Genomic DNA, 24384 nt, shown 5'->3' with positions numbered 1-24384 from the left:
TACTGGAAGGAATTTTTTATTTTATTTTGTTTTGACTATGCAGACCAACAGGGCTACCTACCTGTAACTAAATCCACTTCAAGTCAAGCTAGGCTTCTCAGCAGTTCATAAGAACCAATTACACAAACAATAAAAAACAACACCCATAATTAAAACACACAAAATAACAATCCCATTAAAAACACACCTTACCACCGCCAACATTGTGTCCTGCATATTTTTTGGACTACATTTCCCATCATCTCTGACAACTGGCCATACTGGCTTGGGCTGCTGGGAGCAGGAGTCCAACAACATCTGCAGGGCACCCACACTGACTACTTGCCATCCAAAGAGGTGTGTCCTCATAAGACAATGTCTAAAGTGATCTAAGTGCGCCGCTGACATCGACATGTTGACAAGAGCAGTAGCAGGGACATGAAATAATGTGAGGGGGGGGGGAAACGGGAGACTCATTTTAGGCAACAAGAGCCTCTATCTCAGGGGTCAGCAACCTTTTTCAGTTGTGGGCCGGTCCACTGACCCTCAGACCATGTGGTGGGCCGGACTTTATTTTGAAAAAAAAATATGAACGAATTCCTATGCCCCACAAATAACCCAGAGATGCATTTTAAATAAAAGCACACATTCTACTCATGTAAAAACACCAGGCAGGCCCCACAAATAACCCAGAGATGCATTTTAAATAAAAGCACACATTCTACTCGTGTAAAAACACCAGACAGGCCCCACAAATAACCCAGAGATGCATTTTAAATAAAAGCACTCATTCTACTCATGTAAAAACACCAGGCAGGCCCCACAAATAACCCAGAGATGCATTTTAAATAAAAGCACACATTCTACTCATGGAAAAAACACACTGATTACCAGATCGTCCGTGGGCCGGATTGAGAAGGCAATTGGGCCGCATCCAGCCCCCGGGCCTTAGGTTGCCTACCTCTGCTCTATTTGTTCCCTGGTGAAAGGCTGCATCCTCCCCCCACCTTCCTCTTCCTCTGGGGAGCTGCTTGGGGAACAGCTCAGTGCTTTGCAGCCAGGAGGTCCCCAGTTCAATCCCCATTGTCTCTAGATAGGTCTGGGAGAGACTCCCTGTCCATGCCAGTGTGGCATAGTGGTTAGAGTGTTGGACTTGGACCGGGAGACCAGGGTTCAAATCCCCACTTGGTTATGAAGCTGACTGGGTAATCTCTGCCTCTCGGCCTAACCTACCTCACAGGGCTGTTGTGAAGATTAAGGAAGGAGGGAGATAAATACATGTGCCAGCTCCTTGGAGGAAAATAAAAAAGACAAATAAATAAATAATAACCCAGGAGAACCACTGCCAAGACTGATGTTCTGACTCAATATAAGCCAGCTTCCTATATTCCCCACCTTCACACCCATCCTCCCCTTGTTATAGGCTTTGACTTCTTCTTCTTTTTTTCATACCTAGGGTTTTCAAAGACCCAGTGAAAGGAGCATTTATGCGTTTTGCTCCAGGTCCGAGGCGCCTGGCAGAAAAACAAAAAAACCTGCTCCTATGAAATCCCGATGCCAAAGATGTAAATATTTAGACAGATCTCCAGCTTCCCAGGGCATTTCAGAAATGTTTGCTTGTCAAAGGCAACGGGATATAGAACATCTAATTGAGGATATCTCTTCCCCCCCTTTCTCTCCCCCCTCCTTCCCCCTCCATTTTTTTGGCAAGTGATGGTTCTGCTCAACTCCGAGGCGAGAGGATTCTCCCTCTGAGCCAAAGCAGACTTTTAAATAAACAATCACAAAAGGAGAATGGCACTCTCTTGAATCAATGTGGACTTTGGGGGAAGAAGAAGAAGAAGAAAAAACACCGAAAGAAGAAAAAAAATCGGTGGCAGGTTGAGAGAAGTTTCCACCGAACCCAGTGGGCCTTACTTTTGAGTAGACATGCATAGGTGCCAACGTATTTAGCTGCCCCGATGACATTTAAACCAATTACTGTTTCAGCATGCTTCTCTCTTGATTCGGGCGAGGCATGCCAAATGATTCTCTCTCTCTCTTTTTAATAGAAAGATCACCTTTGCTAAGTTGGGTCGGTGCTGATTTCAGCGTTAGACAAACATTTTCGAGACAGAATGCCTGTAAATATCAGCTGCAGGGAATCAGAAGTAGAGAGAGTTCCTGGGACATTCTGTTCCTCTTTGCATTTGGTTCTCCAATGTAAGGACAGGATAATAATAATAATAATAATAATAATAATAATAATAATAATAATAATAATAATAATTTTATACCCCGCCCTTCCCAGCCAAAAACCGGGCTCAGGGCGGCTAACACTAATTAAAATCACAGCAAAACATAAAAAACGATCAATTTAACATACAGATTAAAATACAAATTTAAAAATTCAAAATTAAAACTGCAGTCTCATTTTCAAATAGCCCACCAATAAAAGAATGAAGCATAAATATCAAACAGAAACCAACCCAAAGGCCAGGTGGAACAGCTCCGTCTTGCAGGCCCTGCGGAAAGATGCCAAATCCCGCAGGGCCCTGGTCTCTTGTGATAGACTGTTCCACCAAGTCGGTGCCAATACTGAGAAGACCCTGGCCCTAGTTGAGGCCAACCTAGCATCTTTGTTGCTCAGGACAACATAGGCCTTTGGACTGACCTAGCAGGGCTGTTGTTGTGTTCCTACCATGTCTCCATTGGGCCCTACTGACTCAGTGGGCTATGTGTCTGGAGATACCTTTAGCTTGAACCAACAAGACTCTTCTAATGTTCTTAACTTCCTAAGCATCTGATCAGCTGTTCCCACCAACTTATAGACCGCATACGAGAATATTACAGCTGCTTTGCAAGCTAGCGGTTGAGAAGCTGTAAGAACAGAAAGTGAAGTTGTTCCCATCACACAGAAGGGAAAGCGAAACCTGACACTTCACACAGGTCCACACTTTAAAAGTTCAGAAATGAAAGGCCCTTTCTGGAAGACATTCACTCCGACTTTGTAGCTCTTTTCTCTCATCCCAGATGTCCATGCACTGCTTTTGGTTACTCTGTGGTGAAAGGAACTCTCTGTGGTGAAAGGAACTCTCTTGTTGTTATCTGAAGAAGTGTGCATGCACACGAAAGCTCATACCAAGAACAAACTCAGTTGGTCTCTAAGGTGCTACTGGAAAGAATTTTCTATTTTGTTTCGACTATGGCAGACCAACACGGCTACCCACCTGTCTCTGCCCATGGTCAGCGGCACCCTCTAGTTACTGTCATTTTGCATCTTTCAAGGCGAAGTGCTGGCAATGAGAACAAATTCTTTGGCTAAGCCGTGGCTCAGACGCTGCCCGGCCTCTGGCTGTGGTAGGTCTCTTTGTCTCACTTCCAAGTTCCTTTGCCAAGGGCTCCCTAGATTAAAGCTACAGCCCTATACAGATGCAATACTTGACTATCCCACAATTACCACATATTTGCTTAGTTTCCTTGTGGGCTAGGCAAAGCAGTCCAAGCTACCCACTGCTGCTGCCAGAGCTCTGAAACATGGGAGAGGGATCTCCAGGTCTACTGCCCAGCCACAGATCGGGCCTGATCTGTGTGCTAGCTCCGGGTTGGTGCAGTGATTGCTCTTGCATTGAGCCCAGTAGTGTCTGTGACACCAGCTTGGGTTCTGGTGGATCTTGGGCCACCTCAGTCCTGCCCCTGCCCCGCCAACAGAGCGCCCCATTTTGGGGCTTTCAGCTAAGCTCCTCTGGTTGGGATGGTGTTCCTTCTGCCTATTGCTGTTGAAATCCAATAAATACACCTACAAAGCTGATATTTTGTCACCTGCTCAAAATTTTTATGTTACACCAGGTGCTTCGTCAGTGCTGACGGTTTGTTTAGGATTTTAAAAAGTCCATTTATGTAAGCAATTGTTTTCATTAGCTACTGGAGTTTAATATATGAGATAGACTCATGACATGCAAAGCGAGATATGTCAAGCCTTTGTTTGTTATAATTGTGATGATTATGGCGTACAGCTGATGAAAACCCCAAAGTTGAAATTGTGAATTTGGGGTTCTCGTCGGCTGTACGCCATAATCATCACAATTATAACAAACAAAGGCTTGACATATCTTGCTTTGCATGTCATGAGTCTATCTCATATATTAGTTTCACCTTTTAAGTTGAATTACTAAAAGAAATGAACATTTCCACGATATTCTAATTTTTCGAGTTTCACCTGTGTGTATGTTACACACACACACACACACACACACACACACACACACACACACAGCTTATAACTTAAAGCTTACTGCAGTGGATGTGACCTGTGCCCAAATGCAATACTTATCTATTACCTTGAAGGCAGTGCTTGCGTTTTCCTCCCTGCTCTTCATCTTATCCTCACAGCAGCCCTTTGAGGAAGGTTACATTGAGAGAGAAAGAGAGAAAAAGGCTCAAGATCACCCAGGGAGCTCCATGGCGGAGTGGGGACTTGAACCAGGGTCTTGCCTAGTAGGGTCTAACCATTACACCACACTGCCTCACTTTCTAATCATACTGTTAAAAATGGTGCTCTGTTGTTGTGCTAATTAAAAACACCTAAAAAAAATATCAAGTCCATTGAGACAGGGTGATGCTGATTTCGACAGAGTAAGTAAACATCCTATTCTTTAAATTGGTTGTTTATTTAACCTATATAAAGAACAGGGTGCTTATTTAATGTATCAAAATTGATGTTTTTACAAGTGTAGAATTAGCTGTTGGCAACGAAGATTCACAAATGTAAAACTTAGCATAGTGGCTAACCCACTGTTGCATTTCCCCCCATACAGATACGCATTTCACAGTTCCTCCTGGCTGGTGGCTGGCAAGGCAGACCCTGCAACTCCAGGGAGAGTCCATTATCACCCAGATTCCCCGGCTAGGGGAGCCCAGTGGATGAAACAGATTGTCTCCTTTGATAAACTCAAGCTCACTAACAATTTATTGGATGACAATGGACATGTAAGTATTGTCTTAGGGAGGGCGGAAGCTAACTGGGGAACATTGAACAATATAATAATGGAACGATTTGGGTGTGGGATGGTTCTTGCAGTTGGGTGCTGAGTGGTGGTCGCTCTGTATCTGGCACATATCCCACCAGTACAAGGGGATCTGCAGCAGCTGCCTATTTAAGCCATTGATCCAATTTTAAGGTTCTGCTCCTTGCATAAAGGTAAAGGTAAAGGGACCCGTGACCATTAGGTCCAGTCGTGTCCGACTCTGGGGTTGCGGCGCTCATCTCGCTCTATAGGCCAAGGGAGCCAGCGTTTGTCCGCAGACAGCTTCCGGGTCATGTGGCCAGCATGACAAAGCCGCTTTCTGGCGAACCAGAGCAGCGCACGGAAACGCCGTTTACCTTCCCGCTGGAGCGGTCCCTATTTATTTACTTGCACTTTGATGTGCTTTCGAACTGCTAGGTGGGCAGGAGCTGGGACCGAACAACGGGAGCTCACCCCGTCGCAGGGATTCGAACCACCGAACTTCTGATCGGCAAGCCCTAGACTCTGTGGTTTAACCCACAGCGCCACCTGGGTCCCACGCTCCTTGCATACAAAGCCCTAAATGACTCTGGACCAGAACCGCCCCCAACACATTTTACCTTCTGCTCCCCAGCAAGGGCACTACAATCAGCTAATAGAACCCAGTTGGCTATCAGCTCGTGGTAACACAGAGGTGGGCTTTTCTACTGCTGACACCAGTGTTGTAGAACGCCCTCCCTGATGAAATAGGAGAAGCCCCATCAGCATCGGCATTCTGCTGGCCCCTAGAGACACGGCAGTTTCACAAGTCTCTCGCTGAACCGAACTTCTGATTTTATTGTTTACACTGTTTGCTTTTAAAAACAAACAAAACACACCATAGTCATGCTTTTTTAAACTGCTCGTTTTGTTGCATATCTTACTTTGAGACATTTTGGTGCCCAAGCAGGTTGCCTTTATTTAATTTGCACGAGAACAACTTGCAACCCTGAACGTATTTATTTGAAACCCAGGCCCTCCGAAAGTACGGCAGGCAGAAGCACGGTTCAGTGCCCTGGACTTCAGTGCGTAACGTATTCATGGGGTTGCTTCTTTCTTTAGTGGCACCCATTAAAAAAAAAAAAGCTAGAAGAGATTGCTCACCCTCCAAGCCAGATTTATAAAACGTTTCAATCAAAACCATTGGGATTTACTGACTCAAAGACGCTGTGTGGTCAAAAGGCCTGGTGTGAGAGAGAGAGAGAGTAGCTAGCACAGGTGTGTAGTACCTATGGTCCAATCACTGCTTCTCAGCCTAGCCTACCTCACAGAGTTGTTGTGGGGGTTAAATGAGGAGGTGGAGAATCACAGATGCCACCTGGAGCTCCCTGGGAAAAATGTGGAATATTGGCCTGGCATCCATTGACACAATGAATAATTAACTTTTAGGTATCCTAGTTCCCAATTGTATAGCACTTTGTACACCAGCACCATCAGTAGCTAACTGGCAGCCAGTGCAGTTTTTTTCAGCAGTGGCATTGATATTCTGCTCCATATTTCTTTTTTCCCCTTTTTGGGGGGTGGGGGAAACAGTGATTGCATTAATAAACCCACCCAAATGATTCACATTGCACACCAGTAGGCCTTGTCGAGTCCTTCTGCAGTCCAGATGTCTCCTCAAAGTTAGGGGTGCACAGATTGATCCCCCTCACCCCCAGTCTGCCCCCTCTGTGACATGGTGGCATACTTCAGCTAGGTAATTTGAAACTCTGCATTTAATGGTCTTATTTGGGGGGATATGGACTTTTCAGACGGGAATGTGAATTGCTTCACATACTTCAAAGTACAGTAAGAAGCCAACCCTGCTGTGATTGGGGGGGGGATTTCCTATCAAGCAGGGGCCCAGACGTCTGCCCCAAAGCCTTGCCCTGATTGGCACCGCTGTCAGTTTCCTGCGTGGGACCCTCCTTTGCCTCTCTGCGTTCCATCTTGGTGTCGTAGAATGACTCAGTTATGATCTCCCTTGCTCGTTTTATCATCCAGATCATTTTGAACTCCATGCACAGATACCAGCCCCGCTTCCATGTGGTCTACGTGGATCCTAGGAAAGACAGCGAGAAATACGCGGAAGAGAACTATAAGACTTTTGTCTTCGAAGAGACCCGCTTCACCGCAGTGACCGCCTACCAGAACCATCGGGTGAGTATCTGGAGTTCATTATTGAGACACAAACCTTCCGTCCAGTACTTCATTTATCAGCAAAAGAGAGAGAGAGAGAGAGAGAAAGAAAATAAAAAGCACCCTTCCCAACCTTCTCTTCGAGCCACATGATGGATGGAGAGCCGGAAAAGAGAAGGCAGGAGAGAAAGAGAGAGATTGTTAAGAGCGGTCAATCAACTGATAGTTTAAAAAAAAACAAAAAAACAAAAAAAAACCACCAGCCACAAAACAACTATCCATAAAGTGCTTTAAGGTGACGTGTTCCCAGTTAAATCAGCTCAGATGTGATGAGACTACGCAGATGGGATCAAACTGGTTGAGATGCAAAAATTGCTTGCAGACTCTTTAGGAAGAAATGTATGAAATGCATTGCATAAACTGGGCTCCAGAACTAATCTCCCCCCCCCAACCCCCCCCCCCAGGCAAACCTAAAAAGGCACTAAAGGAAATTACCGTACATTTGCAAGTGCTCTCCAATTTCTCCTCCTACTATTACTACTGCTACTACTGCTACTTTAGTGTACCATATTTTTCCGTGCATAAGACGCTCCCATGTATAAGACGACCCCTATTTTTTTAAACCCCAAATCAAGAAAATGCACCATGCACTGTCCGTGTATAAGACGGCCCCTTATGTTAAACTTCAAAAATTTAGGAAAAAACCATAGTCTTATACATGGAAAAATACAGTATATACAAGCCTCTAAGTAGATATTATGCCCAGCACATTTTGAATATAACAAGCTCATCATCTAAAGCAGTTAAAATAATTCAGGAATTATTCTTCAACTGGTTTCATAAAATACAGAGATTTTAACAGTGCCATGCTATATATATATACACACATGCATACTCAGAAGTAAGCCTCCTTCAGTTCAGTGGGGTTTATTCCCAGGTAAAGTGGGTAAAGGGGGTGCAGCCTGAGATTATATAACTTGTCACTCTGCCATTTAAAAACGTTTCTGTGCCTCTGGGCTCTCCACACTCAGAACTGCCAAACTTCAAGGGAGCTTTGTCTGTGGTTTCTGTCAAGTGTGAATCGCCTATGGAGAAGGAAAATGCAAGAGAGAAGGGGGAAAAATGTCTACGCAACCAATTTTTACCAGCTTCCTATTAATATTTACTAGGCTTCCTATTAATATTGGGTTGTATCCTACTCAAAGCGGATGCATTGAAATTAGTGGACATGACTAACTCAAGTTTATTCCATTCCAGCAGGTCTGCTCTGAGTTATAACTTAGTTGGGTGGCAGTTTCTTATTGACTTGTTTAGATGGTTTTGATATTGCTTAGCTACGGTAATCTCTAAGCGGCATACAAGGGATGCAATACAATGAAAATGGACAGCGGTTAAAACCATACGATCACTAACGAGTGCTAGAATGAAAAAATTAATCTTCAGGAGGTGCTGGAAACTCAACACAGAAGGGGTCTGTCTGACCTCATCGAGTTGCATAAAAGTGGCCGATTGGTACTGAATGCACGGCTCCTCGTAGATCCAAACCCTGCATCTGAGCCGTGGGGGAGCACTAACAGCGACTCCCCTAAAGACCTCAACGATTGGTTTAGTCGAAGGGCTATGCATTTTGTAAGAAATCTGTGCCCCCTCCCGAAAAAACTAAAATTCCAAGGGATCCCTAGAGAGAAGAAATGACTACCAAACCACAGCATTCCTTGAGAAAGACATATTCAGGAGGAGGGACAGGGGCAGATACGCTACAAATAAGCCCTATGATACGAGTTAAAAGGGGTTGGTTCCCCCCTCTCCCTCCCCCCTTTTTTGGTACAACCAGGGGGTTGCAGGAGGAAGATATGGGATGAATCGGCAAAAGAGTCCCCACCCTTCTATCCACCAGCAGGGTCCTGTAAATGCAATTCCCTCATGCGTAGTCTGGATCCAACCCACAGTCTGTAAACCAATTGGCTACTTTTGCTTTGCTTTTGAACACCACAGGAAGTTGTTGTTGTTGTTGTTGTTGTTGTTGTTGTTGTATTTTATTTTGTCATCTGCCCTTCACTTGGATCCCAGGGCTGGTTGCAACAATTTAAAATGCAACATTTAAAAAAAAAAATCAATTCAACACAATCACAAATATAGGGTGATCCTTAAAAAAAAAAAGGCATCTCGGATGTCAAAGGCAAAGGAAAAGAGATGATTTGCAGATTAGCAATGTGGATTAAAATCAAAATGTATATTCCCACCCACTTCAAAGGCAATAGTGTTTTTGACATAGATTCTGTTGAAGTGACTCAGTTAAGCAGTAGCTATGAAAATATGGCCCTAAATAGAGTTGTGAAGCAAAAGTGGCTAGTTTAGCACACCTGGAGCATCCCCAACCGTTTGATCTTAAAGCAAATTAAGGCGAGAAAGTCCAAAGCTAAAATATTGCAGTGGTAAAACTACAATTCGTAAAGCATTAAACAGCACTTGTTTGCTCTGCATCATGGAAAGAAGCAGCTAAATCCCTAAAACCATACATTTGTTAACAAAACAGATTAAAGTCCTAAAGCCAAACATTCCAGCTTCCAGCTTCTTCAGCTGCTCCGATGGCTTTAAGATTTTGATATCTGTTTGTTTGTTTTTTAGTCACTGCTAATATAGCTATGGATGCATATTTGTACTACATGTTTCACGTATGTGTCATGCTCCCTAGATAATCCCATGGCTTTGAATGGAGGTCTTTGGGAGATATGGCAACTGTGAATTGCTGGATTTCAGCTTAGAAGCACACCGGTCCAATTTAGCAGTGATCTAATAAGAGCAGCCGTTAATAACTTCCATCCACAAACCAGTAACAACACAGCGCTTGGACCCAACCAGTTCAGACATCTCCCCAGCATGCTCGCTTAGATGTTGTTTCTGTTGCACACACTGTAAATATTGTTAGGATCAGTGATAACCTCTCTTAAACACAGATAGAGCAAGCTTGCTTTTTGCTGTTCCAGAGGGTAGGACCTGAACCAATGTATTCAAATGGCAAGAAAGGAGATTGTGACTAAACACTAGGAAGAACTTTCTGACGATAAGAGCTGTTTGGCAGTGGAACTGATGGCCTCGAAAGGTTGTGGACTCTATAGGTTGGGCACTATAGGTTTTTAAACAGAGGTTGGATGGCCATCTGCCAGAGATTCTTTTGCTGTGATTCCTGCGTTGCAGGGGGGTGGACTAGATGCCTCTTGGGGTGCCTTCTGAAATGGCAATACTTTATAGCCCTACCTCCAACTCCAAGCTAATTGCACAGACTGTGAGTTGTACCCAACTGTTCTCAGATTAGACTCATGAAAATCAATGGATATAAGTTGGCCATACGGTAAAGGTACCCCTGACCGTTAGGTCCAGTCACAGACGACTCTGGGGTTGCGCGCTCATCTCGCTCTATAGGCTGAGGGAGTCGGCAATTGTCCGCAGACAGCTTCCGGGTCATGTGACCAGCATGACTAAGCTGCTTCTGGCGAACCAGAGCAGTGCACGGAAACGCCGTTTACCTTCCTGCCGGAGCAGTACCTATATATCTACTTGCACTTTGACCTGCTTTCGAACTGCTAGGTGGGCAGGAGCTGAGACCAAGCAACGGGAGCTTACCCCGTCGCGGGGATTCAAACCGCTGACCTTCTGATCAGCAAGCCCTAGGCTCTGTGGTTTAGAAATAATAGCCATGCCTATTATTTGCAATGGGTCAACTCTGAGTAGGATTAGCACTAGATAAGACCCCAGGTCTCTTTCTTGACATTACAGCTCCTGAGTTCATAATCTTAAAATCACAACAACAGGAAACAGCTTACACCACCGAGTTTAATAAAACTAGACTGGAAAGAAACTTGAATTTGGGTTTATCCAAGTACTACTATTCAGTCTTTCAGCCTATGAGACTGTGTACAGAAAGATGAGAGGCACTTGTAGAGAATTTGCAGCAACTTCATAATGCCCTAATTCACAGTGTCCCCTTGCAGCGAGAGGAACCATGATAGATGAGAACAGGTTTGAAACTGGATTGTGTTAGTAGTGCAGACAAGCCCATCACCAGAGCTACTTGGAGAAGGATCAGTAAAGGATTGTGAGAGTCCGCCCATTGCTTTTTGTTTTACTCAACTCTTTCTACAGGGCTGACAAAGTCCTCTGGCTGAATAATCTGCATTCAGCTTTTTGAGTCTCAAAGCAAGTTGCACAGACTGCCTAGGGAGCTGCCCTCCTCCTCTTTCTGCTGCAGCAGTTCATCTGCTAAGCCCGTCCCTTGGTTTCTGAAGGAATTTGATCACCCTGGGAGGCCTTGAAGTATTATCTCCCCCCCCCCCCCCAGAAGCTGGCAAGGGTTCCATGTTTGGCCTTAAAGAAAACCTCCCACAAAAATGTCCTGAACATCAGTGAGACATCACGGCTTGTATAAACCTAAGCACTGCCTGGGGTATGGCAGGAAACACACCACCAAGGTGGTACAAATACAGCACATAAAAACTGGGTAAGCCGAAAAACTCCTCTTGGGGAAGGTCTCTGTTTTATCTGGGCTTGCTCTGCTGAACCATAGAACTCAATATGGCATAAAACATGAGTTGCATTTCTGAAGTACAGAGTGGAATATCGATTCTGGGGTTTCTTCAAGGGGTGGGGTATCTATGTGTGAGATTTGTTTTTTTATATATATAAATACCCACTTCCTTGCCAAAATAAATATTGATGTGGTCCATAAGCTGTTGGTTTAACTGATAATCAGCCAATGAACACATTAAGGCACCTTGAATCTGAGAATCCGTTTTAAATGGTCTTCCCATCCCAACCATTAATGGATTAGCTGCCCGTATTGCTTAGTTAGGAGGAGAAACGCAAGCTTCGCCCATTTTCCTATATGGAAGTGTTTTCTCTGTATTGAAATCAGGATGTGTAAAACAGTACCGAGACAGTTGGGCTGGATATCTACTTTTTGTCGCTGCAGCATCACACAAGGTTACAACTGATGACACAGTGTCACCATGAATCCTGCACAACAACACTTTGCTGACAGTCCTAAAGCATGCTTGCCTGGGAGCAAGCCCCATTGAACACAGTGGGACTTACTTCTGAGCAAACATGCACAGGATTGCTCTGTTGTGCTGCAATCCCCTACGTATGAACCTGGGGGCAAGCCCCACAGAACTCAGTGGGACTTACTTCTGAGCAACCGTGTATAGGACCACACAGCTGGAAGTCCTTTTGAATCCATGGATCCAATCTGATCTCCAAATGCAACAGACTTCTTGTTTATTACTCGATTCTAAGAAACGAGTAGTATTACTCATACTGCTAAAGAATATGGAACTCTGGGACTGTAATTTTTCATTTCCCCCCTAAAAATAATAAGATCAGAAGTGAAGTAGGCGGGGAGGGGGGCAGAGGGGGGAGAGGTTCCTCAATTGCTGTTCTGACAACATCTGAAAATAACCTTCATGGGAGCCAAGTGCGGTGCCTTTAAGAGACTTCTCAGCCCCCCCACCTCCCGACTGGCATTTATCTGATGGCTTGGGACAGCTGCTCCTTCTCTTCTGCTTTCTATCAGTTTGACCTCTAAGGCTGGAACTGTCACTGAGGGGCTTAAAGTTTGTTTTTCAACCCATTCCGGAAACTCACAATCACATACTTTATCCTTGGATTCGCTTAAATATGGGGGTGGGGGGTGGGGGTGGAGGGGGGGGGAGAGAGAGAATGCCCTGTCTTTCTCCCTGGTGAATGAAACAAATGCAGGATTGCTCTTGTGGTGATGTGATGGGGGGAGCTGTTTGGCAGAGGAAGGGGGTGGGGGTGGGGTGGGGGAGGCGTATGAAGTGACGTCTTCTTTCAAGTTTATTTGCATTTCAGACAGATCAATGTATGTTGGAGGGGGGGGGTTCCCTGCCTCTCCCTGGTGCCCCAAATTAGTGTTAGCACAGAATACAATTTTGCATTTGGGAGCAGCCATGTGGTTGAACTTCCAAGGCATAGAGGGAGAGAGAATTTGCCTGTAACAATTTTTGAAACATTCCCTGGTGCCAGGACCAAAAAGGGGACCCCCAGTATTAGGGATGGGGGAGAAATGTGATTTGGTTCGCATTCAAAAGCGAAGTTAATTACCAGGTATTACAACACATGAAAGAAAAACGAATCAAGTGCGTATAGCTCAGAAGAATATATTGCAATAAGAAAACAAGGATTTATTGCAACACATGACAGAATCTGATTCCCTTGCATTATTTCGATCTGTGTTTGTATGATACTCCATACTTCTGCTACTATTGTTCTTTCTTTCTTTCTTTCTTTCTTTCTTTCTTTCTTTCTTTCCTCTTCTTCCTCCTTCTGGTCAAATTCTTTTTTTAAAAAACAAAACATCCAACTCTTTTTTTCCTGTGTCCCTGCTTTGCTGGTGCCCATATCACATGCTTAGACTGCTTATTGGGTAATCCATCACTGTACATTCCCCTGCCAATCCTGGACACACACACACACACACACACACACACACACACACACACACACATGCTGTACTTGGTGTGCTGTATATCTTCAGGCTGCAACAATACAGCAATTACTGAAAGTGCTTAAATCCCAGTAGTTGTAGCAAGATGCATACCGGTATGTGCCCAACTCTCTGGCATGAAAACCAATGTGCATTTCAAATGCTTAATGTGCCCTGCCCATACCAGACTGGGGTGGGTCCTATTCAGCGTTCTCTCTTAAAAGGTACAAAAATCTTTTATTTAGGAGTGAAGAAGGAAAACGATGCTGTGATCAAAATGCGCTCAGAATAAAGGGAGCTGCAAATAAACGAACCCTGAGTGTTAGTCTTTTTAGCGGGTTTTGTGCCCAACATTCAGCCAGTTTCCCTGAGGGAACTGACAGTGGCTCATAAATAGCTTTGCATACAGAAGGTCCCAGGGTCAATTCCTTGCATATTCAGTGTAAAACAGAATTGGGGAACCTATGGTCCTACTGAGGATGCTGGTATGGACTACAACTCCCATCATCCCTGAACATTGACCATGCTAGATTGGGCTGATGGAAACTGGAGTCCAACATGTTCCCCATCCCTGACTTTATGGTTTCACATGCTTTGGAACAATTGATATCGGATAAAACAGAGCAACTTGCCCTCTTGAGGGCCTGGGGATTCCACCCTCTTGGTTAGTGTGACATTGTTGTTCCTTAATGGCTCTTGATGTCTTTACTTTCCTTGAACCTCTCTCTTCAGATAACCCAGCTAAAGATTGCCAGCAACCCTTTTGCAAAAGGATTCCGGGACTGTGACCCAGAAGACTGGTAAGGATGTTTTTCTTCCCTTCCTCTGCTAAGGTCCAGGTTCATCCTAGGTTTGGATTCAAGCATGTCCCTGATGGGAAGTGCATCTCAGCAATGGGAAACCTCCAGATGTCCTTAGATGACAGCTCCCATCACATTTGGTTATGCTACCTTGGACTGATGGGTGCTGGAGTCCAACAACATTTGGAGCGCTACCTCAACTTCAAGGGAAATTGGGGGTGCTGAGATTTGGGAAGCCTTATTTAGATTGTGTCTTGGAGAATTGGGTTGGTTGCTTGGCTGGCTGGCTAGCTGGCTTGACATAACGTCTTGCTGTTTTTGTGTTTTTGTGTTTTTGCAAATATTTAGCGTGTTCATTATTCAGAGCCCATTATTCCTTTGAAAAGTCTAAACTCTGTTCACTCTTTTCCCACATTAGGCCCAGGAATCACCGGCCTGGAGCCCTGCCTCTCATGAGTGCTTTTGCCAGATCTAGAAATCCAGTATCTTCCCCTGTGCATCAGAATGGGACCGAGAAAGGTGAGTCTTCCTGACAATGGTAGGAAACCTCCTGCATTCAGCACCTCTGTGGCTTGTTACGGTAGATTTAAAAATTCAGCCTAAGAACAGAGAAGGTCCACAGATCAGTAGTAAGCTGAAAGCTTTGTATGCATAAGGTCCCAGGTCCAACCAGGGAGATCTGGGAATGTCCCTGGCCTGAAATCTCAATGGCCTACTGCAGGTTCATGTAGACAGTACTGAGCTAGGTGGACCAATGGTTTGGTAGCAAACAGTTTCCCATGTTCCTCCTAATGTAAGAGCAGCCCCTGCTTGGATCAGCCCCCCCCGTCTAATTATTGCAGTGGCTAAACAGACGCACAATGGGAAGCCAGCAAGCAGGAAATGAGTGCAGTAGCCTTTTGAATGATTCCCAGCAACTGGTATTCTTAGAAGAGGACGAGACTATCATTTGCTACTAGCCATGGCATATATACACATTGCTACCTCCAAGTATACTAGTCACTGGGGAACAACTGCAGGAGAGGGCGAATGCCCTCATGTTCTGCGTGATGGCTGCTCGTGCCGCCGTGAGCACCTGCAGGGTGCCTTCTTGTCACCCCCGCAGGCATGGCACCCGGGGCGCACCGCCTGCCCCCGTTGTGACGCCACTGGCTCCATCGCTGAGCTTTGGCCCTTCCCCAGATTCCCAACTGCCCACAGCAGAGGCAAATGTGTGTGCCCCTACGTGGAGAGGCTGGGGAATAAACCTGGGAGCTTCTGCAGGCAAAGCAGATGCTCTGCCGCTGAGCTGTGACCCTTCTCCACATGGAAAAAGAGGATATCTCACTCTTCCTAATGGCAGGACCAATAATGGGTAAACGTGGGAAGAGTCGTTCAAGCGCCACAAGTCACATCGTTGGAACAAGGGACAGCCGTAGTAAGAGTTAGGGATTTCATCCTCCACACGAAGCTCTAAGCGTGCACTTGGCTTTAAGTGGTGTGATGCAAAGGAGCCTCAAATTAAATGTGATTAACAGCCAGATCCACTGACTAGTCGAGACACAGTGCCTGGAGATTTGCCAGTCTGGTTTATAGTCTTACAAGAAAAACATCTTGCTCACAAAAGAGAAAGCGTCTGAGTTACTAGCAGAGCTTCAGCGGGAGGAAGCTTCTCCTTCTTTATTTCCCTTCTGCAGCCTGATCTGGTTATTCTTCTGGGCTTTTGCTGCTAATGCCCACGGTTGCAGAAACCACCCCAAGCACTTACTTGCTCAGGTGGCGAACTTCACAATAGGCTGTTTATCCTATTTAAGCAACTGGGGCTCACTGCCTCTTCCTCAATCCAGTAGTTTCTATCCAGTGGCCTCGATGCGCCTGAGAAAAACAGGTTTCCACAAGCAAAGCTTTCTGTATTAGGCGCACAGAATTCTTCTGCTCTGCAGGGATGGGAGACCACAATCGGAAAATGCTGGAAAGGGGAACCAGGCTCCTGAGCAGGAGGTGAATAGATCTGGGTCACGGCTGCAGTGATCGGCAAAAGGGCCACACCTTCCCTCCACCTGCTTTCTGGAGTCCCATTCCAAATCGCCCTCCCTCCCTCTGCGATTTACGCTTTAAAAGCCAGCCACAGAGTTGCCAATTGCACAGAGGGCCTCGTGCATTTAGTTCAAGCCTTTGGGGAGAATGACTCAAGGACCTGCTGAATTGCAATTTAAAGGGAAGTCTGGGAGGGCACCCGAACACATAACCCATACTGCCCCGGGATTCTAGTGGTTGATATATTGTCCCTGTGTGCCTGAGCAAAACATTTAAGAGTTCCCTTTAAGAACAGAACTATGGAATGCCCGGTAAACAGAGACTCTGCAGGCACCTTCAACCTTCAAATGCCTGCAAAAAACCCTTTTTTGCTATTCCACCAGGCTTATGCAGGCAATTAAGAGCACATCTTAATTCCATGATAGTTAGCTGAATGATAGTTGGTCTCTAATTTTAAATTTGTTGTGCGTTTTTATTATACATGGATATTATCGTAAAACTGCTTTGTTTTTTTTTTATGATATAATAAATAAATAAATATTCCCCGGATGTCAATGATCCTATCAATTTCAGACAGAACTCGGAGGGTAGGGAATTGTGGTTTTTTAAAAAAATATTTATGTCGGGTATGATGAATACTTTAATCTGGAGCCAATCGTGACTGTGTTATTTGCACCGTGTAAAGCCTTAACAGGGCAATCCAAGGAACGGCAGTTCAGAAGTCTGGGATTTTCATTTACCTGGGGGCAAGTCCCATTGAACCCGATAAAGCTTACTTCTGAGTAGGCATGTACAGGATACAGTGCAACTATCTGAATTTGGGTGGATTTGATTTTGGCTATTAATTAGTATTTTTTTAAAAAAAAATGTGCATAAAACAAATTTGTTGGTTTGATATTATTATTTATTAGATGCATGTAGCCACCCATTGATAAATGTTCCCTGCGTAGTTGACAAACAAAATAATGTCAACAGTTTTATGTAAAGGATTAGTGCAATGCCATCATTATTTTCATAAACCTACAATGACGCCCGAAGAAACAATTGTTAATTCAAAAACGAGAATATGAAGTTTGATTGAACCAAATCACATATTTTAACAACGTGTCATTTATATTCTCGAATACAAAGCAAAGAAGTTAATATTATGTCATCAAATGACAAACACAGCGAAACCAAACCTAATCAAAACTTAACATCTAACAATATAAATATTTAACGGTAAGTATAAACACATATTTAATTGTGAAATTGAATGGTGCTGCTCAAAGACAGACTCTGTACCAGTGCAGTCTATCCAAATAAAGCCCACTGAATTCAATGGAATATTACCAGATAAGTATGCATAGAAGTGCATAAGCTACTCAGAGTAATGGCAAGGAGACTCGTGGCATGTTAAAGATGAACAGAAGTCATTATGGCATTCACTTACATGGGCTAGAGTCCACTTCATTGGATGCAGGTGAAAATATATGTCTGTTTGTCTGTATACAGAAACACATACTGTCCTGCATCTGATATATAAAGATAAGAACATTTATTGGCATTATTGAATTTTGGCCCCTCCAATTTTATTTTTTAAATTTGCAGACCAATCCTATGTGTGTGTACCCACAAGTAAGTCCTTCTGTGTTCAATGGGACCTACTTCCAAGTAAGTATCTACAGCTTGCAGCTGTGCAACCTGATTCTATGCATATTTTACTCAGAATTAAGTCCCATTATACTTAGTGGAAGGGACGCGGGTGGCACTGTGGTCTAAACCACAGAGCCTAGGGATTGCCGATCAGAAGGTCGGTGATTCGAATGCCCGCGACAGGGTGAGCTCCCGTTGCTCGGTCCCAGCTCCTACCCACCTAGCAGTTCGAAAGCACGTCAAAGTGCAAGTAGATAAATAGGTACAGCTCTGGCAGGAAGGTAAATGGCATTTCCGTGCACTGCTCTGGTTTGCCAGAAGCGGCTTAGTCATGCTGGCCACATGACCTGGAAGCTGTCTACGGACAAACGCCGGCTCCCTCGGCCTGTAAAGCGAGATGAGTGCGCAACCCCAGAGTCGTCCGCAACTGGACCTAACGGTCAGGAGTACCTTTACCTTTATACTTAGTGGGGCTTACTCCCCAGTAAGAGTGCATAGGATTGCAGCCTTAAGGGTTTGTTTTCTTTTCTGATTTGCCCTGACTTTTCAAAAGCAGCACCAGCTTTTCCATTTACCGCTGCACCCCAGACTCTTTTGCCCCATTTCTTTAATTATGGCAAAGGCTACTCCGCGGCCGCCTCTGTCCTAAGATGCATTATATAAAATTGTATAAACAAAATAAAAAATAAAAAAATTCCTTCCAGTAGCACCTTACAGACCAACTTGTATATTAGCATGCACACACACTTGAGTTGTGAAATGTTCAAAAATAATTATAATGCTAAACATAAATCCCAGGGAGACAATATAAACCAGAGGATAGAATATTTGTTTTACTTCCAGATTGCCTGCCTATGATGCTGAACTTAAAATTAGTTACGGATTTGTTTTGTTTGGCTTCTCTTTAACGTCTGAGGCTTTCATTCTCCTCAACAATCACCTGAGCAGAACATGTTCCATGCTCCTCTTCTTGTTCTTTAAACCAGAAGAGAATGAGCAAGAATACACAACAGTCAGTAGTTGTATTTAGCCTCTTGCAGGACCCCCCCTAGCAAACCCATTAGGCACCTCTATTTGATTCCTTTTCCATTACCCAGAGTAAACAGTTGCACAGAGAATCTTGTGGGGTGGGGGCCTTTCCTCCCTCCCCCCAGCACACTCCAGGCCTATTAAAATAAAGAGAAGTCTCTATTTGTTTAGTGTTATACAATTGCAAAAATTTCAAGCGTGTGCAAACTTGTCACTCAACTCAGCTCTATTTATCACAGTCAGAATGCCTTGTCCCAGGAGCACAGATTTCTGCTGAACACAATGTTAAACACTTCATTTGAGCGGGGTGGGGGGTGGGAGCTGCTATCCCTGGCATTCCTCCTCTCCTTTCTGTTAACTTAAGATCGTTGAGCGAAGAAAAAACAACAACAGACACACACACACACACACACACACACAGGGCTGTCCTTTTGTTTAAGAAACCTGGTCGCTCGGAGCTTCTCAATAGGTGTAGGTGTGCAGAAGCTATTTCTAAAGCTTCACAAAGAGCTTAGTAGAACATGCAAAGCAATCAATAGACATCTCAATTCCCTCCTTTAATCATCCAGCAATAACAACTGCACTCCTTGGTTCAGAACCCTCCTCTTCCCCCAAGCCTCCAGAAAACAGGTGGTCACAATCTCTGGTTTAGCACTGTGTCCGAACCAGGAAGGTCCCATGGCTCCCAGTAGGAGACCACCTGCATTACAGGCAGAAGGCTTCAGGTAGGATTGGGAATTGGCCTGCCTGAAACCCTGGAAAGCCGCTGCCAGTCAGTGTTGACTGTACTGAGCTAGATGGACCAATTGGTGCTGCTTATCGTGAGGTAGCTTCCCACGTTCCTTCGGTAGTGCTTCGTTTCCTCCAGCAAACCATGACCAGTAGCAAACCGCTTCTGTTTGTAAAAGCACATCTTCTTCTCAATCTCTCCACCACACCCCATTTAGCACTGGGGACAGGGCATATCTCTGGGGTGGCTTGGAGTGCTTTGAGAGTCTGGGCCCACAGCTCCAAAAAAAGGAGTGGGACCATAGGTTGGCATTCTTAGGTGCTTGCTGAGGTCCCACTGCCCAGTGAGGGGCTGCTGTCATTGGAAGTAGTCTCCTCCTTGCTGACGTGGCCCGTTTATGTGTCCCCTCTAAGCAAGCGAGGAGCAATCAAACTGGGAATATCTAGGAGACTCCTTTGCATGTATTGTCTCCTCCTTCCAGCTCAGGGGTGATGGAGGTTATGCTCCACCTTCACAACTGAAGGCAATATACTTCCAAATACCAATTGCAAGAAACCACAGGAGGCTGGGGAAAGTCCCGCTTGTGGGTTTCTGGTGAGCATCTGGTTGGCCACTGCGAGAACAGGATGCTGGACTAGATGGGCCACACTGGCCTGATCCACCAGAACTGCTCTTACAAACTTAAGGATATTAGACAGCTCACAGAGGAGGGGAGGGCTTATCAATAGCTGCTCACCATGATGGCTATGATCTACCTCCACTGCTGGAGGCAGCATTCCTCTGAATACCAGTTGCCAGGAATCACAAGTGGGGCAACTGCTTGCAGCCTTGGGCATCTGGTTGACTAGTGTGAGGGAAGGATGCTGGACCAGATGGTCCGTCAGCTTGATCTGGCAGGACTCTTCTTCTGGTGTCAAAATGGCCTAGAAGCCAAAGCACCTGGGGCAACCATACACCTCATTTTCTAATGACGTTGCTTGACAAAAGGTCTGAACTGGGTGCCTCCACCATATTGTACAGCCTTTCTCTACCACTTGCTGGTGACCACAGGCATATTGTGCTTGAATCCTGCTTGCTGGTTCCCCATTGGCATCTGGCTGGCAACTGTGAGAACAGGAGGCCAGACTGGATGGGCTGCTGGCCTGATCCAACAGGTTATGTTCTTATCTGCAGTGGCGCATGTTTGCACTGCAAAGGCTAAAACTAATCTATATTGGTTTGAGTTACCTGGCTTCACTGTGGAGTGATGGGTCCCCTCTCTAGAGGTTAGATTGGCACCTGGAGGTGACCCGGAGTTTCCAAGCTCCCTGCCAGCCAACTGACTCTTGTGCTTTTCTCCCCCTTCCTCTTTGGCGCCTCCTGCAGATGTGGCGGAGAGTCGGCGGGAATACGAGAGGGACGCAGCCGGCGGGACGCCACTCCACGCAGACCCTGCTCACCAGCAGCTCATGTCCCGAGTGTTGAGCCCAGCGCTCCCTGTGCCCGGTGGAGGGGGTCTGGTCCCCCTCACCAGCCCGGCAGGAAGCCGGCCCAGCCCCCCACACCACGAACTGCGGCTGGAGCCATCCGCTTCGGAGCCCCTCCACCACCACCCCTACAAGCACCCGGTCTCTGCCTACGACCATTACCTGGGGGCGAAGAGCAGGCCAGCCCCCTACCCTTTGCCCAGCATCCGGGGACACGGTTACCACCACCACCACCACCACATGAATTCGGCGGCTGCCGCTGCAGCAGCAGCTGCCGCTGCAGCCAACATGTATTCCACTGCCGGAGCTCCCACCAGCTATGACTATGGACCAAGATAACCTTCGAGACGCGAGGTCCTCTAGCTATATGACTGGCTATCTGCATGGGTTTGAACGGCTCAGTAGCATACGTTTTCAGAGAGCACTATCTTGTCGAAAGAACTCGCCCCATCCCCTTGTCTCACCTCCCCGCAAAAAAACCCCCAAACCCTTCCCTGTTTCCATGAGGGAGTCCTTTGTCTCTTGCACACGCTTCCTACTCCTCGATGCCTTCCCTTCTTGCACCGTTGGAATCGTCCTTCATGACTTGGTTTCCTTCCTCGTCCCGGAGGAGGAAATGATCGGCCTGCTTCACTTGGCATGCGTGATGGATGGATGGATGGATGGAGGTTGGGACTTTACTCGGAGCATTTTGGAGGGCACCACCATTCCCGACACAGTGATTGGCAGCTGCACTTTCCTCCCCTCCTCCCTTTGCTTTATAAATGAAGCCATATGTTGTTCTGTTGCCCTCGCTGCTGCTGCTGTCATCATAATAACCTTTTAGTGTTTATGCAGTTATTTAGCTGCTCAGAGTGCTTGCTGGATGCTACTTACAGCACCGCCACGGTGTAGGTGGGTCAGGGGATCGTGCCGGCACTGCTGTGAACCTAAAGCGTGAGCATCAGAACAGCTCGGTTTTTACTTTTGCCTAAATTTTAGCTTGCCTTCCTTACCAATCTAAGGTAGGTGACAAGCTTTATCTATCAGCTGATATAGGCAGATGCCAACCTTCCCCAAGCTGGTGCGCTCTTAAGTGATTTGGACTACAACTCCCATCAGCCTCGGCACGGATGGGAGAATTAGTCCAGGACATCTGGAGGGCATTGGCTTGGGGAAGGCAGGTGCAAATCCATTAGTCAGTGTAACAGTGAGGAAGGACCATGGCTCAGTGCAGAAGGCCCCCAGGTTGCATCTCAGATCAGAGGGCAGGTTATGAGGAAAGCCTCTACCTCTGAGACCCTGGTGAGCTGCTGCCAGTCAGTGTAGACCAGGCATGGCCAAACTTGGCCCTCCAGCTGTTTTGGGACTACACTTCCCATCACCCCTGACCACTGGTCCTGTTAGCTAGGGATGATGGGAGTTGTAGTCCCAAAACATTTGGATGGCCAAGTTTGGCCATGCCTGGTGTAGACAATGCTGGGATAGATGGGCAAATAGCCTGTCCTCGCCCAGGTCCTTTCTAATGCAGGCAGAGTACTGGTGAGCAGCAGGCCTGCATGTCCTGCAGGTGAGTTGAGCATCTGTAGACCTTGGGTGGAATTCAGTGTCACACTAAGATGATCGTTCCGTCAGTGCAAAGACTTCTTCTTTTGCTGGATGGAGCAATCTCCCCTCTCCTCCCCTCGCATCGTGCTCTGGGGTGTTCTTCCAATCCTCCTGAGCAGATTTGATTGAGGGGTGGGGCGTACGAGGGCAGGAGAGGATGGGGAAAGTCCCATTGCACTAGTGGGTCTCATTGTGCTGGCTACCACTAGTGCAAAAATGTAGGTGAATCAGACCCTTTGCACCTGGCATGGCAGTTTTAAAGTGCTTGCTGTTCTGGCATGTGTCTGGTTTCAACACCAAGAGTGGCCTCTATTTGTCATCTGTTGCACGGGCTCTGCATGCTCAAAGGTACCATTTGTTGGAGACCCCAGGAGGGGAGAGCGCTCTTGTGCTCAGATACTGCTTGGGAGTTTCCCACGGCCATCTGGTTGGTCACTGTGAGAACAGGATGCCGGGCTGGATGGGCATTTGGCTGGCTCCAGCAGAGCTCTTCTTCTGTGCTTGCATCTCAACCCATTCAACCATAGTCCCAAACCATATATAGGCTTGTATCCAGCGCTAGTCCTAGTGAGAATAAACTCGCTGAAATTAATGGGCATGGCTAACTTGGGCCCATTAATTCCAGTGGGTCTTCTCTGAGTAGGACCGGCATTGGATACAGCCCAGGAAGCCCTTGGAGTGGCACAGCTGAGACCACCAGAAGCAGTTCTGTTATACATACAGAGTTTCCAGTGTACGCAAAGGCGGGTTTCTTCTGTAAGGTCCGTCAGAATCATTGCATGCCTACGCAAAAGGGGTGCTATGTTGAGAGAGACTGTCAGAACTACAAGTATTGTTGAATTATGTACACAACGTTTTTTGCCAGGCTTAGGGCACTGCTGGTACTGATGATTATGCATCAAGATGGTTTGAAATTGCAGTAGCTACTGTTTCTGGTTTTGTCCATGTGGGAGTATCCTTAGAATTTGTATGCAGTTTAAGGTTTTTCGCTCAGTAGCAGAGCATCTGTCTTTGCATAGAAAAGGTCCTTGGCACCTCCGGGTAAGGTGGGTATGTCCTCTGCTTGAAACCTCAGAGAGCCCCTGCCAGTCAGTGTAGACAATACTGAGCTAGATGGACCTGATGACTCAGTATAAGGAAGCTTACCAATTTTGAAGGTCTGATGCGCATCAGTTGATGTTAGGGTGGCCAAAAACAGAGAGGACAGATTTGCATATGCTAATGTATACGTATACATGTGAATTTAGGAAGAGTTCCTATGACTTAAAATAGAAACACAATACCACTTGCCATAGTGGGGAAAACTGCAGCCAGGTGACCTGGGTGCCTGCTCTGTCTGTTGCCGAGGTGCTCATGGTTGACAGGCAATGTCAGGGCCTCTCCTGTTTTGCTTTCGTAGGGTTCTTTTATCTTCAAAGCAAACTTTCCCCCTGTATAAAGGAGGATGCACAGCCTCCCTAGCAGGAGCTATGATAAACCATTCAACTTCATCAAACAG

The 24384-nt window shown here is 45.9% G+C and overlaps 1 protein-coding gene across 3 annotated transcripts in view; it reads left to right on the top strand.

Annotated features, from left to right (window-relative positions):
- Nucleotides 1-22627, top strand: part of TBX1 (T-box transcription factor 1) — a 44487-nt gene extending 21860 nt beyond the window's left edge. The window contains exons 4-9 of one of the 3 annotated variants that reach the window (XM_033135747.1): nucleotides 4776-4947; nucleotides 6987-7142; nucleotides 14356-14423; nucleotides 14842-14942; nucleotides 18030-18092; nucleotides 21199-22627. In XM_033135747.1, coding sequence (XP_032991638.1) covers nucleotides 4776-4947; nucleotides 6987-7142; nucleotides 14356-14423; nucleotides 14842-14942; nucleotides 18030-18092; nucleotides 21199-21638 — 1000 coding nt within the window. In that variant the 3' untranslated portion in view covers nucleotides 21639-22627. The remainder of the gene's footprint in view (nucleotides 1-4775; nucleotides 4948-6986; nucleotides 7143-14355; nucleotides 14424-14841; nucleotides 14943-18029; nucleotides 18093-21198) is intronic. The other 2 variants (XM_033135749.1, XM_033135748.1) reach the window with 2 other exon arrangements.
- Nucleotides 22628-24384: the final 1757 nt, after the last annotated feature.

This window comes from Lacerta agilis, chromosome 17, assembly GCF_009819535.1.
Source record: "Lacerta agilis isolate rLacAgi1 chromosome 17, rLacAgi1.pri, whole genome shotgun sequence".
NCBI lineage: Eukaryota > Metazoa > Chordata > Lepidosauria > Squamata > Lacertidae > Lacerta > Lacerta agilis.
The sequence above is the reverse complement of the archived record's forward strand: the minus strand, read 5'-3'. Positions and strand labels throughout refer to the sequence as shown.